This window comes from Melopsittacus undulatus, chromosome 8 (assembly GCF_012275295.1).
Source record: "Melopsittacus undulatus isolate bMelUnd1 chromosome 8, bMelUnd1.mat.Z, whole genome shotgun sequence".
Lineage (NCBI taxonomy): Eukaryota > Metazoa > Chordata > Aves > Psittaciformes > Psittaculidae > Melopsittacus > Melopsittacus undulatus.
Window position 1 is genome coordinate 16,930,398 of NC_047534.1, and position 16,794 is coordinate 16,947,191.

The 16,794-nt window shown below is 52.7% G+C and overlaps 1 protein-coding gene across 2 annotated transcripts in view; it reads left to right on the forward strand.

Annotated features, from left to right (window-relative positions):
* The window catches only part of RAB11FIP3 (RAB11 family interacting protein 3), a 77,361-nt gene extending 61,296 nt beyond the window's left edge, over positions 1–16,065 (forward strand). For both annotated transcript variants that reach the window (XM_034065258.1, XM_034065259.1), the window contains 9 exons: positions 1,788–1,823; positions 4,316–4,409; positions 5,962–6,065; positions 8,348–8,488; positions 9,455–9,536; positions 11,549–11,686; positions 12,489–12,644; positions 12,952–13,092; positions 13,829–16,065. In XM_034065258.1, the coding sequence (XP_033921149.1) occupies positions 1,788–1,823; positions 4,316–4,409; positions 5,962–6,065; positions 8,348–8,488; positions 9,455–9,536; positions 11,549–11,686; positions 12,489–12,644; positions 12,952–13,092; positions 13,829–13,942 (1,006 nt within the window). In that variant the 3' untranslated portion in view covers positions 13,943–16,065. The remainder of the gene's footprint in view (positions 1–1,787; positions 1,824–4,315; positions 4,410–5,961; positions 6,066–8,347; positions 8,489–9,454; positions 9,537–11,548; positions 11,687–12,488; positions 12,645–12,951; positions 13,093–13,828) is intronic.
* Positions 16,066–16,794: the final 729 nt, after the last annotated feature.

Genomic DNA, 16,794 nt, shown 5'->3' on the forward strand with positions numbered 1-16,794 from the left:
GCTTTATACTTGGAATAAGATGTGGAGCCTGGTCCCAGCACTGGGACACTTCTATCTGAGCCCAAGGCATGGGAAGGCAGGGAAGAAATCTGCAAGGAGCTTGGGATGAGCCAGTTCTGTGGAAGTTTTTAGTTTCAGTGTCCTTGAAGCGGTGGTTGTGTGTGGCTCATCCCCTCCAAGAGCCACCTGCAGGTGCCAGCTCTGCTTTCCTGTAAGTGTTTGCAGGGAAGAATGTTTTTCCTCCCTCCAGTGCTGGGACATACGTGAATTCCTCATAGGAATTGCTGGCAAACACAAGGCCGTGACCTCGGGTGGGTGCCGAGTGTCCTTGAAGCCCAGCCAGCAGCAGCTCTCGTGCTCCTTGGAAATGTGTGTCTGAGGATGTCCTTTTGACACGAGGGCTGGTGGCCCTGACAGCAGCCCCTGGTGGGTCATTGTTGCTATAGAAAAGAAAATTGCCCTGAGCTATTTTTAATTCCTTCTTCTAAGAAATAATGAAGTTGTTGCAATTCCTGGCAGGAATGGACTCCCAGATGATTTTGTTTATGGTTTTTTACTTTAAACTGAGCTAAGCACCGGGGAATGCAATTGCTGCTTCTCCACTCAGGCTAGAGCTGCGTTTGCTGCCATCGCTCAGCAGTGATTTGTACCAGTGATGTGTCCCAGTGGCATCTGTTTGACAACAGCGTGTGTTTGGGTGGAAGATGAGGAGTGAGAGCCAAGCCCCCGCTTACTTCACAAACACACAGCTGCATCCATCAGAGGGCTGGAGCAGCTCTGCTCTGGAGCCAGGCTGAGAGAGCTGGGCTTGTTCAGCCTGGACAAGAGAAGGCTCCTTAAGGGGAGACCTTAGAGCAATTTCTGGTGCCTACAGGGCCTACAAGAAACCTGGAGAGGGGCTTTGGACAAGGGCCTGTAGGGACAGGACAAGGGGGAATGGCTTTAACCTGACAGAGGGGAGACTGAGATGAGCTCTTAGGCAGAAGTTCTTCCCTGTGAGGGTGCTGAGGCGCTGGCACAGGGTGCCCAGAGAAGCTGTGGCTGCCCCATCCCTGGCAGTGTTCAAGGCCAGGTTGGATGGGGCTTGGAGCAACCTGGTCTGGTGGAAGGTAAGAAGCTCCTGCAGCCCTGTCCTGAGGGGCAGGGTAACGCAGACTTTGGCTGCTTGTACTGTGGGTCACACTGAGCCTGACTGCTGTGGTATGGTGGCAGCTGGGTTGGCAATGTACAGAGCTGGAGTGCATGACCTCTGTCAGCTCCTGGTGCAAAGCAGAGCTCATACCCCTGTCCAGTGATTCTAACCGTGCCCGTGCTTGTGCTCAAATCCCAGAAGGAGCCACAGTCAACAGCTCCTGAAATGCCTGAGCTACAACTAGGAACCAGTTCCCTGCCAAACAGTGAGAATGACCTTTGTGGGAAGTGCCAGGCAGCGCAGAAGGGTGGAAGCACCCGTGTAGTGGCAGGGAGGGCCGGGATGCTGCAGGATCCATAGCTCAGTGTGCCCTTGGCGCCAGGCTGAAGCCCACCAACCTCATGGCTATTATTAGCACTTTCCTTGGAGATCAGTTTTCAGCCGGTGAGAGGACACAGCCACTGCCACCGGTGAGGTTATTCCCTTTGGTCTGGTGTCGCTGCGTTGTTCCTGGCGGTGCCTGTGGCCGGGCTGTGCGGGTGCTGCATGTTGCATGGGCGCTCCCCTGTGCCCCGGAGTGCTTGCTGTTTCCTGCTTCCCTTCCTCTCCACTGTCAGCTTTCCTGACGCTTTCCTGTTTGTTCTTCATTCCGCAGCCCCAATAAAAGACTCTCAAGCAAGAAGGTGGCAAGGTAAGCTCATACTCCTATTACCGCTTGGGGGGGGAATGTCCTTCCTAGCTAATGTGCCCAAGGAAGGAAGGCTGTCAAAATAAGCTTGTAGCTTCTGGACGTGTTGCACAGTGCTGGGGAAAAGCAGGTTTCCTTCTGATCCAGTTTGCAGTAGCAGTGGGGCATTTCTCACCTGTGCACGCAGCTGGTGCCTACCTGATTTCTTCTGGGGTCAAAGTAGGGGTGCTTTTCCCCACCCATCCCACACATGCCCTAGCAGGGGGCATGTGGGGTGGGGGAAGGAGTCTCTAGAAGGGCCCTGGACTGCTCAGCTGGGCTCTCTCCTCCCCAGTGCCACCATGGTGTGTCTCTAGGAGCCCAGTCCACTCAGTCCACCTGCTCGGAGGGTCTTCCCCAGAACCCCCCCGAAAAAAGCTACCCACCTTTAGATGACTCTCTTGGTTCTGTTTGACTTTGCCCAGTGTAATCTCAGCACTGGACTCCCTACTCGGTAAGGGGCTTTGCTCTGAGTCACTGGGCAGAGGGTCCAGCCCCTCTCAATGATACTTGGTGCCCACCTTTCCTTTCCCAGCTCCACCATCCCTCATCTTCTATGTCATCCTGCTTTTGAGAACACACTGAGGCTGCCCCTGCCCCTGGTCCTGCTGCCCCTGCCTTCTGCAGTTGTTTCTGATTGGAACAGGAATGCTGCAGAGGAACAGCAGCTCAGTTTGGTGATGATTGTACCCCCATGCCCTGGAACTCGATCTGCTCCTTCAGCCTCTCTCACTGTGCTCTCACACTTTTCCCTTCTCCATTTTTTTCCCTGTGGTCAGCAAGTCTCCCCTGGCACAATTTCCCCTCCTGGCAAGGAAGCAGGTCCCTGATATTACATTTCCTTGTTCCTGTCATCTTACTTTCTAGATCTTTGTTAAAAACACTGGCAGGAAAGAAGATTGCAGGGAGCAGCTTATCTCCAGGTTTCCCGGTTTAGAACTAGTTTTTGTTCTGTGTCTGGCAGAGCAAATTTAGGGAGGTTTTGAGTTAAACTTGGGAATGGAAGTGCCCTCTTAGGGGGATTGAGCCATCCTGGCCCTTTGCATGTGCAAGATGCTTTTCTGAGACTGGGACTTGTGGACTTAGGTAAATATTGGTTAATTCAAGCAGTCGAGTTTAATTTGTGATAATGAGAGAGAGAACAGGCTTCTGCTGCAGAGTAGAACCAGATCCTTAAGATGAGCTCAGAGAAAGCCCTTTGCAGATACTGTAATTACTGAATAATACCAAAACACGTGCTTTTAGAAAACTGATTTTATTTTAGTAAGGGCTCTTTCTTGGGTTTTGTTATCCAGGTTCTGCTTGTGCCAAGAAATCTCAGCTGCTTAGGCTCTGTTGTGCCTTGGCATGATTTAAATGACAAATGTGCCTGAGAGTTTAGAATCTAAATACATACTCAGGGTGAGGATGCAAAATAAGGCTGATAATCAGCTACAGACTTTGGTAAATGCCACTTATGCTTCATGAATATTTGCATGAGGATATTGTGTAGCAGGGTGAATTTGAGAGCAGACCTTACAAATTCCTAAGGAAAACTAGGGCTTGAAGAGACCTCTGTGGTTTTCCCATTCACCTCCTGCTCAAAGCAGCACAGGCTGCTCATCATTCAGGTTGCAGTGGGGGAATAGAGTGCTTGCCTCCAGGCAGCATCTGCCTGGAGCTGACAGAGCTGGAATACAACTCTCCCTCCCCATGGCAATAGCAGTTTGTAGTGCCATAAGCCCATGGAGCTGATCCACAGCAATACCACAAGGATGAAGCACAAATCAGCCCCTCCACAGGGTGTCCTTTAGAGCGCTGCAGAGTTGCAGCCACCAGTGTCACAAGGCCTGGGTAATGATTAGCTCACTCTGGGCTGTCATGGCTGGTGCGAGGAGGTGGGCTGGGGTGTTTCACAACAGCTTCAGGGTGTTGTTTCCTGCCCTCCCTCCTTTTACACCCACTGCCCCCCCCCCCTTCTTATTAACCTTGTCAGGGGCTAGAGCAGAGTACTCTGTCCTTTGCTGGATAACACGTGGCCTTGGTAGGGTTGTAACGCAGGAAAGTAAAAAGAGCGAGCTTTTATCTCTCCCCATTCCAAAGAGCAAGAACCAATGATCATGGGATGAAGTCTCAGAAGCATGTCCACGTCTGCGCTTCGCTCAGCGGGCGCATTTGTTCAGCCGGTAAGCAGCCACCCTTCAGCCCTGTTACCTGGGCACACCGGGGTGCTGGGCTTACTGCAGAACTTGATAGTGAGAAGGACCACTGCTCTGCCAGGGACCTGGTCCATGCTGCCCTTTGCTGTAAATCCAACAGCACAGGAAGGAGCAGTGCTCTTAAATCCCTTTGGAAAAGGAGGTGGCAGCTGAGGAGGGGAGAGAGGGGACCGGTTGTCATCTGGAATTGCCATGTCCTGCAATGGTCCCTCTAATGCTGGTGTTGCTGTGGGTTGGGGTGGTTTGTCTCTATTATAGACAGTTGCATCAGACGAGCACGTTGGCCGGGGGGGTGATGGAGGACTCCTACCGGGACACACTGGAATGTGCAGAAGAGGACATCACAGACAAGGTAAGGGTGGTTCTGTCTGTGCTGTCCTGGGGCTTGCAGTGTCCCCAGATCTGCAGGCAGGAGTTAGGCTGAAGCTTCTCGCTCTGTGCAGCATGGGGTAGATAGGTGCTGGAGCCCTCCTCATCGAGGGGATGGAGAACAGGAGCACTGAGTTGAATTGCAGAGGTCCTGTGTCAGGTCAGGAGGTGGCACTGGTGTCTTCTCCACAGGTGGAGGTGGGGAGAGGGGGGAGTAGCTACTTGCAGGCTGTATTTTCTCTTCTGCTTCCCATTAGATGTTCCCAAATTCTGCTTTTCTGAGATGAGCAATGTCTCTTGATGTGAAACAAGGAATTTCTTTCCTTGGCACGCTCATAAGCTGCTGCTGCTTATGCCACCAGGATGTAAAACTGATTTTGTGCCAGTCCAGTTAGGGTTTACTAGGGTGTTATGAGAAAAGGATTATAGGACAAGATAGGAGCATGAGAAAGGCTTTGTTTGAGCACCCCTAGCTTAAAATAATAGGGAAAAAAGGAAAGTTAAAGATAGCTGAGCTGTGGCTTGTGTAAATGTCTGCTGCAGTCCTGAGACTCCTTGAAAATGGCTTTTTAATTCTGGAATCACAGCTGCATGGAGCAGCATGTGAAAGAGAAATACATACACATGTGTCTGCACTGAAGTGTCACTATAATGCATAGAAGACCATTAATGAAATTAGATATCATAATTTTTACAAGTCTGAAAGATGGATAAAATACATTCCTTAGGGCATCTGGCTCAAGAAACCTTGTATGTACTACTGGAAAAGGCCTTGTGTCTCCAGGGTTCCTTTTTGAGCACACTTGCATGTTCTCCCAGAGCAGTGGGGTGGGTTTTGCAGACATGCTTCTAATTGCCTCTTTGCTGATCATTCTTCTGTGGGTATAAATAGGATTGGAATTAATGGAAATGCAAACACAGCTGAAATAAGCCTCATGTAGGTACAGAGAAAACATTCATCCCTGATCCTGTCCCACCAACCAGCACTGGCTCCTCCTATGTGACTTCATTCCCATAGAGCTGTGAACCAGCATCTCTCAATCCTGCTTCAGGCAGCAGGTGGTTATTTCCTGCCTCAGGTCAGAGCAGAGCTCTGGTGATCCAGCTGGGGTCTTTCCCTCTAGACTTCCATGTAGGATATCACCACAAAGTAAGGAAAGTGTGAAGCCTTTGGCCCCATATTGGTTCATGTGAGACATCAAAACCAGGGTGTAAAAGGCAGCCAGGGTGTAAAAGGATGTTTTAAAAGGATGCTTTAAAAGGATGCTTTAAATCAAGGCATGATTCCAGCAGCATCTTAAAGAGCAAACTCCGATGATGGCTCCTGCAGCTCTGGCCACGTTGCATGGTGGAGAGCAGGATGCAGGTGATGCCAGGAGCTGTGTCAGGGTGACAGGCTCTGAATCAGTGCACCCAACTGCGGCAGCCCTGGAGCTGTGCCGTGTGCTGGAGGCAGTGGGAGTTGCTCCAGCACTTGGTGCTGCTCTGCCAGTGGGTTTGGGCAGGATGGCTGATCCCCCTCTGCTCTCATATAGGTGGTGTTCCTGGAGAAGCGGGTGACGGAGCTGGAGAAGGACACAGCTGCTAATGGTGAGCAGCACAGCCGCCTCAAGCAGGAAAACCTGCAGCTTGTACACAGGTAAGGTACCCTGGCTTGCGCTGTGGCCAAAATGCAGCTTTGCATCGCCCCGGGTGCCTTTTCCTTTCCTCTTCCATGCTCTGCAGCATCCCCAGCCTTCCCTGCAGGTCAGCTGCCTGGCTGTGTGCAGGGAGGAGCTGCTGGAGCATGTGAGAAAGGAAGGGGATTGACAGAGAATAGCAGGAAAGCTTCACAGCTCTGCCCTGGACAATCAGATCCTGCCCTGGCAGAGAGCAGCCATGGTTAAATCCAGCTGGGATTCTGACTGCCTTCTCTGCTCAAGGGTTGTGCCGTCCTGCACATGCTTTTCTGCGGCTCTGGAAAATCTCAGGAGCACAGGAAATTAATTGCAGTTCAGCTGGGATAAGTGTCAAAGACTGTAGAATCCCAGACTGGTTTGGGTTGGAGGGACCTTAAAGCTCATCCAGTTCCAACCCCCTGCCATGGGCAGGGACACCTTCCACCAGCACAGTTGCTCCAAGCCCTGTCCAAGATCTTTACAATGTTATGCTCAGGTGCATGTAATTGTGACAATGCTCTTTAGATCTTTATTTGAATATTTTTATATGCTTCCCTCCCCCACATGTCCACCCTGAAAGGTCTCTGTGGAGCTCTGGAGCTCCAGGGGTTGGCTCAGAGAACCATAGCAGGGGTAATGCTGCTTGGAAAGCTTCCCATTCAGGGAGGATGTGTACTTCATCCTCAATCTGTATGGAATTTCTGGATGGCATTTTCCCATTAGTTGTGGGTGAAGGAGTCAGCAGGGTCCCTGCCACCCATCTCTACCTTCTCCAGAGCCAGCCTTGAGCCTCTTGCCTTCGGATCTGGGCTGGGGTGCAGCCCTTTGGATCCCGTTTGATGTAATCACTGTCTTTACTTATCTGGCAGGCTTCTGTCTCCAGCAGTGTATTTACCCTTGGCAGATAAACCCAGCTGGAGTTTATCTATAGGGCTGTAAGACTGTTAAGTAACAATCGTGTCAGTGATTCAAACAAAGATTCCTCTAAGCCCTGATGAACTTTGCAGCAGGGAAATGTTTTCACTTTAGCAGCTTGGCCCAGAAGTGTCAGTCACTTTTAATCAAGCAAAGCCCCAAGTGTAGTCGTTGCTGCTCGAAGAATAGGTTCATGGGGCAAAAACCCTTCCCCACCTGCATGTGCTATGCAGCTCCATCAACTCCAGCACGCTCTGGGCATTCCTGCTGCCCAGGCTGGGTCTTTGTGCAGGGCAGGGATGTGGGTGCCTCTGCCTGTACCGGGGAGCAGCTCGGTGTGCTGGCTTTTCTCTGAGCAACAAGACTACTTCAGGACAGAGTAAAGGAGCCCAAAACGCTAGAAACAGCTGCAGGAGGATTTCTCTGCCATGGCCACTACAGGTGGAATCACGATTCTGGGACTTATGGTTGAATATGGTGATCTTAAAGGTCTTTTCCAACCTGAATGATTCTATTTGGCTACTGCTTGTTCTGGCGGATGATGTGACTGAGACCCAGAGGTTGTGGGTTCTAAAGTGATTACAGTGTCTCCACCCTCACCTCACTCTCTCGTTGGCCTCCCACTTGAAGAGAGATATGGGGACATAAGCTAGACAGAGACAAACAAGCACGCACCACCTGCTTGTTATATTTCACTGCCATGTTGATCAGTGGTTGTGTCCTTGGGAGTTTCCTGGACCATGTTGTTGCTCTCCCACTGCATCTGCTGGGATAAAGTGAATCACAGAATCCCAGACTGGTTTGGGTTGGAAGGGACCTTAAAGCTCATCCAGTTCCAACCCCCTGCCACAGGCAGGGACACCTTCCACCAGACCAGGTTGCTCCAAGCCCCATCCAACCTGGCCTTGAACACTGCCAGGGATGGGGCAGCCACAGCTTCTCTGGGCACCCTGTGCCAGCACCTCAGCACCCTCACAGGGAAGAACTTCTGCCTAAGAGCTCATCTCAGTCTCCCCTCTGTCAGGTTAAAGCCATTCCCCCTTCTCCTGTCCCTACAGGCCCTTGTCCAAAGCCCCTCTCCAGGTTTCTTGCAGCCCCTTTAGGCACTGGAGCTGCTCTAAGGTCTCCCCCTAAGGAGACTTCTCTTGTCCAGGCTGAGCAAGCCCAGCTCTCTCAGCCTTCGCTGCTATAGGTGTGCTTCCCCTGAAAGCTCACTCTGACTTAGTGTGCTTCTCCCAGTTCTACTTCCAGAGAAAGGGTGTGAAGAGAATGCAGTCCCTCCCTTTGGATGGCATCGTGCCGGGTTTGAGCCATCAGGAATGGTTAATCCTCTGTCTCCTTTTCACAGAGCAAATGCTCTCGAGGAACAGCTGAAGGAGCAGGAGCTGAGAGCTGACCAAACACTGCTGGAGGAGATCAAGAAGCAGAGGGAGCTGCTGAGCAAAATGGAGAGGGAGAAGAGCATTGAGATTGAGAACCTGCAGGCCAGGTGGGGCTGGGGCAGGGCTGGGTGGTCACAGGGCTCCTGGACCCACATCTACAAGCTGGAATACATGTACGTGCTGTCACTTTGTAACTGCAGTCTTTGGGGACACAAAGTGCAGTCAACAGCAAGTTTAACTTCATGAAAAGTGTAAACAAAGTCATTATAAACCTTGAGTTTTGGCTGCTTCTCCTACCTTCATTCCAGAATCAAGTCCCTCCTTTGATCCTAGTCTCAATCTCTATATTTGAACTTCCCTGATGCAGTTTCAGTTTAAGGTCACATCCATGTGCCTGCCCTGCAGTGAGTGAATGAAGAGGTTTGGTAGTGCTTATTCCCATTAATGACCTGTGGAAGCACATTTGATGCTCACATGTTTTCCACCTTCATGGAAACAGGCAAATACCTGGGAAGGGTCATCTGACAGGCAGTGTTCCAGGGTGCTTCATGCTGCCTCTTGGCTTCCAAAGGAAAAAGTCCTGTGGGAGAGGTTTCATTTGACAGTTTTTTTTGCTGCTGTTCAACCCTTGCAGCAAATGAAGGATGAACGTAGTGGGTTTTTTTACCAGGACACTTACCATGGCAAATGGATGTTACTTTACCTGGAGGACGCAAAACCAAAGCCCTCTCTGAACCCCTGCACTGGCTCTGCCCAGGCCTTGTCTCTGCTTTTTGGTGTCAAGCTGAGACTTGTCCATGGACTGATAAAGCCCTTGGCCTAAAGACTTGAGTTGGACCTGGTTGAGCAGAGCATGGCTGTGGCCTCCAGACTTGCCAGAAGTCGTGCTAATGCCCTGCTTTGTCCCCTGGGAGCAGAAATAGTTGAAGTCTCAAGAATTTGCTTTGAAAAGAGAACTCCCTGCTGGCTTGCCTTGAGCAGGTCCTAGTTAATATTCCCTGTGATGTTCCAGCCAGGTCTCCCACACTTGGGGTGCTTGGGTGAGTTTCTTACACGTCTCTTTCCTGTTGCAGGCTGCAGCAACTGGATGATGAGAACAGCGAGCTGAGATCCTGTGTCCCGTGTTTAAAAGCCAACATTGAACGACTTGAGGAGGTGAGGACCAGGGGTGCTGGAGTGCCCACACCAGAGCTCAGTTCTCATGTGAGATCTGTTTAATGTATGAGCAAATCAGCTGTTCCTGCGCTCCAGTCCCTGCAGAGCTTGCCTCAGACTAGAGCTATTCCATCCTGTTATCTGTACAGGAACCCAGGGTTTGACTTGGAAACTGGAATTAAGAAATCCCTAATAAATCTGCGCAGTGGTGGCAGCCCTGTCCTGCCTGGTTAGCAGGGGACTCGTGCCCTCTTGTGGAAGTTTGTCCCCATCCCTGCGGCCACAGCAGGACAGTCCACTGCATGGGAGGAGGAGGAGCAGCCGTGCTTCATCTCTACATCCTGCCTGGACACATGTGCTCTTGCTGGATTGGAAAGTTGAGTCTCACAGATGGTAGAATCCCAGACTGGTTTGGGTTGGAAGGGACCTTAAAGCTCCTTCAGTTCCAACCCCCTGCCATGGGCAGGGACACCTTCCACCAGACCAGGTTGCTCCCAGCCCCATCCAACCTGGCCTTGAACACTGCCAGGGATGGGGCAGCCACAGCTTCTCTGGGCACCCTGTGCCAGCACCTCAGCACCCTCACAGGGAAGAACTTCTGCCTAAGAGCTCATCTCAGTCTCCCCTCTGTCAGGTTAAAGCCATTCCCCCTTGGCCTGTCCCTACAGGCCCTTGTTCAAAGCCCCTCCAGGTTTCTTGTAGCCCCTTTAGGCACTGGAGCTGCTCTAAGGTCTCCCCTTAAGGAGCCTTCTCTTGTCCAGGCTGAACAAGCCCAGCTCTCTCAGCCTGTATTCAAGGTTGTGCAGCTGCTGATGGGGCTGGGGTAGGAGCTTTGCCAAGGCACCGCAGTCTCCACAGGATGGACAAGATCCTCATTTTAGGAGAGGATGTGGGTTACAGATATGGTGCAGAGGCTGCATTCTGTTTCTGTTCAAGCTTGTGGCAGATGTAAGATTAAAAATGCAGTGAAATCCAACCTCTTTGCCTGCTGAAGGAACTCAAGCATTTCATCTACTCACAACCTTTGAGTCCCTGGGGAAATGCTGCAGCTCCATCTCTACCTGATATGGCCACAATGGTGGTCTTTGTCTGCCAAGACCTTGTAAGCTCAGTGCATGGATGCTGGGGTAGGCAAACCACTGTGGGCCTGAAGATAAATTTCCTGCCTAGGTGTGTTTAGCCACACAAAGTTGGTTTTGATCCTTAATCTCCCTGCAGAGCCGCTCTGCTTTTCTCCACAGTTAATGGGATTAACAGGGAGCGAGAGGTGCAAATACTGCTCCTCCCTGCTGAGGAGGATCTCATCAGCGCTGCATTTCCTCCTGGTGGGGCTTTTGGTGCTCTCCTCCATGGATACTCCAGCCCCAAAAGCTGGAGCTCCCCCTTGGAGCTGTTCTCACCTCTTCATGTCATGGGTCATCCAGCACCAGTGCTGGCTGGGTTCTTGTGGCATTTTTGGCTGCCTGAAAGCCAAAAGGGGCTTTCATAGAGAGAGCCAAGCAGGAGGGCTGGGCTGTATGTTTTCATCCTGGTTTGAACTGGTTGTATTCCTTCTCAGATCAGTCCTCAGCTAAATTCTTTCATATCTGAAACAAAGGATGAGCATCCCTAGAGTAGCTTAACATCTTGGATTCATGGCTTTTCTGAAATCCAGACCTCATTTTGTGTCTCTGCTTTGCCTGTAGCCCTTTGCTGGCTCCAGGCCCACCCAGGCAGTGTCCCACACCAGGCTATTTGCCTGTGTGTGTTTATTCTTGAGTCATCTCTTACTGCCTCTCTCTTAGCAATGCTATTTTGGTGTGTGGCTCTTCTTGCTGCTGCCAAAGCACTTGGGCTCTGAAGCCCTCTGCCAGCAAATGCAATCCCAGCAGGCAGAGTATCCAAATGCGTCAGCAAGAAGAACCTTCCCCGTGGTGCTCAGCGTGTGCCGTGTCCTTGAGCAAGTGGGAAGAGCCCTGGCAAGCACCGAATGAGAACAAGCCCTGAGACTATTGCTCTGTGTGTCATTACAGGAGAAGCAGAAGCTGCTGGATGAGATCGAAGACCTCACAGTGCAGCTCACAGAGGAACAGGAGAAAAAGAGGAAGATGGGGGACAAGCTGAGTCAGGAGAGGCACCAGTTTCAGAAGGAGAAGGAGTCGACACAGGAGGTAAGTAGAGCTGGGGCTGTTTGCCACAGCCCTGGCCTGCTAATCCCCCAAGGTAGGGCTGTGTGAGGAAGCTGGCCTTGGTAGCCTCCAAAAATAGGTGTCAGTGGAGCTCTTGATCCTGCCTGGACAGAGAAAGGCTATACAGCAGCTTCAGTATAGAACATCCATGGCTTTTGGCTGTGTCAAAATTCAGCCCAGGTGTCTGCATCTATACACCCATGGGGCTGTGCCACCTCCCGTCCCTCTTCTGCATGGAACAAGCACGAGGATGAGAGCACATGGAGCCAACAGGCATTAGAAGGCAGGAGGAGAGGGGTGCGAGGCTGCTTGGGGGAGAGCTGCCAGCCTCTGTGTACTTAGGAGCAGAAACTCAGCCCCTTACAGGCATCTGAGGTTGGTAATTCCAGCTGGAGGCTCAAGCAGGACTTTCTGTTACACTTGGAAAGGGGCTTTGGGCCTCATGGTGGAGGTCATTGTCATTGTGGTGATGCCAAGAGCACCTGGGTGAGCTGGGGAGTCAGCACACTGGGCAGAAGGGAGCTCTCCAAACCCATGGAGGTTGCTGGTGGGGTCTGTCTGTTGCCACATGGTGCTCTAGCCAAGTCCTTCTAGGGCTGCTGTCATGGGTTTCAGTAGCTTTCCCTCTTCGGTCTGCTAGAGGTGTGGGTGAGGAAGGGGAAGACCCTGAGAAGGATCTGTTAATCCTGGTGCAGCAACATATGGAGCCTAGCTGGGGACCAGGGCAAGCTGCTGGGCTTGCAGGGGTAGTGGCACTCAGCTGTCCTCTTCTCTTGTGCTGCAGCTCATCGAGGACCTCCGGAAGCAGCTCGAGCACTTGCAGCTCTTCAAACTGGAAGCTGAGCAGCGGAGGGGCAGGAGCAGCAGCATGGGGCTCCAGGAGTACAACAGCAGGACACGGGAGACAGAGCTGGAGCAAGAGATCAAGCAGCTCAAGCAGGTACCCAGTGCTGGGCAGGGAGGGAAGCATCTTGCGGCTGCCTAGGGATGCTGATTCCCTGACTCCCTGACCCAAGGAGTGGTCAGGAGGAGCCTGAGGGCTGTGTCCCAAGGAGGTCACCATGGATCTGGCAGCCCCCTGTCTTCTTGCTCTCCTGTCCTGGTGCAGGAGAGGTTGGCTCCTTCTGAGAGAGCCCCTCGCTCTGCTGAGACTGAGTCAAGAGACTGTGTGCTGTTCCCAGTGCTGTGTGAGCTGCTCTGAGGGCACCACGTGCTTCAGCAGCATCTGGTTTGTCTGTTGTGAACAGGATAACAGGAACCTGAAGGAGCAGAATGATGAACTGAATGGGCAGATCATTAACTTGAGCATCCAGGGAGCCAAGAACCTCTTCTCAGCCTCCTTCTCTGAATCCCTGGCAGCAGAGATCAGTTCAGTCTCCAGAGACGAGGTACATGCCAGGGGGAACTACTTACCTCAGCCACATCTTCCTGGAGTGGCTGATGCATCTCCTCTCAGCCAAAGAGAGCTGCCGTGGCCCTGTCTGTAGGCCAGCTTACCCCCAAAATCCACTCAAAAGCTGTTGTGAGCTAAGAACTACCCACACAACTGTTTGAAGAGCTTGCAGGACTTCCCTGCCTGCCAGCCTCCTTCCTGGGAAGAGGGGAAACTGCTCCCTGTTTGCTGATCCTGGCAGCTCCACTTTGCTGCCATGGGACAGCCTTCCTCTTCCTGGGACACACCAGCCACCATGGCATGTGTCTGTCTGCCTGTAGCTCTCTTAAAACCCCACAGCATCTGCCCTGGAGATGGTGGCTGCTGTGCTGCATGTTCCCCTTGCTCCATGGCTGCATCCCAGATGCTGGGTGTGAGCCCACGTGAGCATCAGAATTCAACCTTTCAGACCCCAAGAAGCAGGGAAACACCTGGGTGTTTTGGGGGGCAAAGGGGATGGGTGCTCCCTGCTTTCTACGTCCTCTGTGGCTGAGGACTTGAGGGAGGACAAGAGAGGGCAGAACTAGCAGCTGAGGGAGTTCTCCCTGATTGCTTATACATGGCAAGGACCATCCCAGGCCAGAGTGAGGAAAGGGGGAAACCTCCGTGGTTGCACAGGGCTATGAGAAGCCCCATTCCTGTGCTGGAGCAGCAGGCACTGACCACTCACTCCCTTTCTCCCTCCTTTGTAGCTCATGGAAGCAATTCAAAAGCAAGAGGAGATCAATTTCCGGCTGCAGGACTACATTGACAGGATTATTGTGGCCATCATGGAGACAAACCCTTCCATCCTGGAGGTGAAGTAAGGGCGGCCGAGAGCCGCCGGCTGCCTGCTTGGCAAGGGGTGTGCATTTGCTGCTCTGAGAGGATAAAGAAGGACTGGGAACGTCTTTGCTCTTGATGAATACTCAAGGAAGCATCGCATCAGGTCCGTGGGTGAATTAGCCGGCAGAGCAGGGATAAGGAAGACAAGCAGCAAGGCTTTGTTGTCTGACTCCAATGGTTTGAAACCCTTCTGGCTTTTGGGGGGTGAAAGGGAACCTGGAGAAGAAACATAGGCAACGGGAAGCTGCCTGTGAAGTTGGGAACTGTCCCCACAGCAGCATCGGACCCTCTGGGTGCGGGGTGTGAGCAGGAGCTCTGAGGAGATGGAGGAGGAAGCAGTGGTGCTGACGCTTTCCCTCGCTGCCCTGTCCAGCCCAAGTATCCGCTTTGCCAAAGTGTCCCTGACACACTCACTCACTGGGGCAGATCTGGGGGAGAGGGAAGCGTGTCCCGGGCTTGTAGAGGGTTCTGCTTGGTTTGGGTTTTAATTAACTTAATGCAAATGTCCTCATTCAGCTGGTGCAGTCAGTCCTTGCCATGCTGCTCCTGTTGGGAAGGGGTCTTGTGCTGGCTCCTCTCCCTTGGTGGCAGGCACAGGCAGGGAGCAGCCGTTCCAGGACACTTTGTCACCTGCCTCCTTATTTATTTGGCTGTCTGTGGCTCACTCCTGTTGGCACGTCTCAGCATTCCCGGCTCTGCCACCCTCCTCCCGGCTCCCACAGATGGCTCTGGGAGGAGAGGTGCCTTCAGCCCCCACTGCAGACACACGGATGCTGCAGGGATGGAGGGGGAAGGCTGCAACTCTTCAGTTTGCACCAGAGGCTGGTTCTGGCGTACATGGAGCTGCAGCGGAGAGGGCTGAGCTCTCCCGAAGTCCCCGGCCTGGGGCCAGTGGCCTGTGCCATTCCCATCCGGAGCAGGGCTCTGCTGGTGATAGCTGCAGTCCTGGAGGGAGGGCCTGCTCCAGCCACCTTTCCCGCTGCTTCCCTGTGCTGCAGCCAGGGATGGAGCCACCGCTCTCATGTCTCAGCCTGAGCTGAAATCCCTCTGTGCCGCTGGAGAGAGGAGACCAGAAGTGCAACAGCAGCTCCCTGGGAAACAAAAGCCATGTTTACACCAGACAGCTTTTGGCTCGCTGGCACATAACGTGACCCGGGGGAGCAGCCGGAAGAGCCAACCTGCTCCTGTCCAGCACCGGGACGAGAAGCCAGCAGCCTCCCAAGGATCCAGCTTCAGGTCAGGCCCAGAGAGCCACTCTTCCTGCTTGCAGGTTCAGAGGTGCCAAGAGAGGCCTGAAAACAGAAGCCAACAGCGATCCCTTGGCGGGTGCCCGCTCCTCCCCACAGCACTTCCACGCACGCAGTTGGCACCTCTCTTCCCATGGCGGCAGAGCCGGGTGGCACCCGAGGGTGGCACCTACCACAGCCTTATCCCTGCTGGGTGCTCCCGCGCTGTCGGCATCGGCCACCACCACCCTCCCTGCTCACACCGCTCCTGCGGGTGCTCAACCTTGGCCGAGGGGGGATGGACCCCCCTGCACACCCCATCCCCTCCCTGCCCCGGCTCCACGGGAAGAAGCCACGTAATGTACATTTCCAGAGAAGTTTCGGGTGTAAATCAGTGTATACTTGGAGAGGGAAAATTTTTCTATCTTGTAGAGTAGGTATTTTTATAGAATGAAGGTTGCTCATTTTTTTAATACTTTAAAGAAGAGAGAAATGTATCTGTGTATACACAAAAGCATATATATATGTATAAATATATAAATATGGGAGATCTGCCTTTCTCCACTTGGGATCTTGGATCCCCAGTTCTCAAACAATCGTCTTTTCTTTTTCCCTGTCTCTCACAAAGAGGTACTGTAACTGTAAATAAGCACTGGGGAAAAGTTCTAAGCACTGACTTGCACATTCACCATGCTTTAAAATCCTTATGGAAGTAGAAACTAAAAACTGGACTTCCAGAAATGTTCCTGTTTTCCCCATCGGTATGTGAAGGAAGTTCCCTCCCCCCTCCTCCAAAAACAAAAGAGGCAAAACCAGTATTGTCTTAAATGATGTATCAATTCTTGTCCGATTAAAAGCTGTTACTATTCCTGCCCGGACACCTTCTTTCCAAATGGATGTCAATGGCACAGAGCATCCCAGTGCTGGCTCCCCAGCAGGGCAGGATGGGGGTGGAAATGCTCCAGCCCCAAAGAGGGCCCTGATTTGGGGAGATGAGGATGGGGAGCCAGGACCTGAATTGCTCCAGAGGGGCTGGAGTGAAGGGGAGCCGAAGCCTCTGTGCCGGTGGGATGTGGGGGGATGAGGGACAGTCAGAACTTGTCCCTTCTCCATGTGCCCTGCTGCTCTGGAGCGGTTGGGCTGACTGGGGCAGGCTGTGCCTTGGCACTGGTGGGACTCACTGGGCTCTGCTCCAGGCGGGGACCCGGAGGCTTTCCCAAGCCCTCCTTACACTGCGCTGAACCTCTCTGAGCACCCGGCTGCTGGAATTGCCCTCCAAATCCCTTAAACGCTCTTACCCACCCTGCTAAGCTGCTCCACACCCCTCTGAGCTTCCCTCTGCCTGGAAGCTGCCCCACAGGGCTCCAGCATGCAGAATTCCAGCTCTACTCCCAGGGTGCCACCGGATGGCTCCAGGCTGCTGCTCAGCTCCTCCGAGCAGCCCCACAGCACCCAGAGCTGCTGCAAAAGAGCTCCCAGGGCCTCTGTGTGCTGGGAAGTGCCTCCTGATACACCCTGAGAAACACCCCAGAGTGTTTCAGACTGCTCCATGCTGCAAAGAGCAGCACCAAGGGGCCTAAACCATCCCTGAGTATCTCTAAAACATC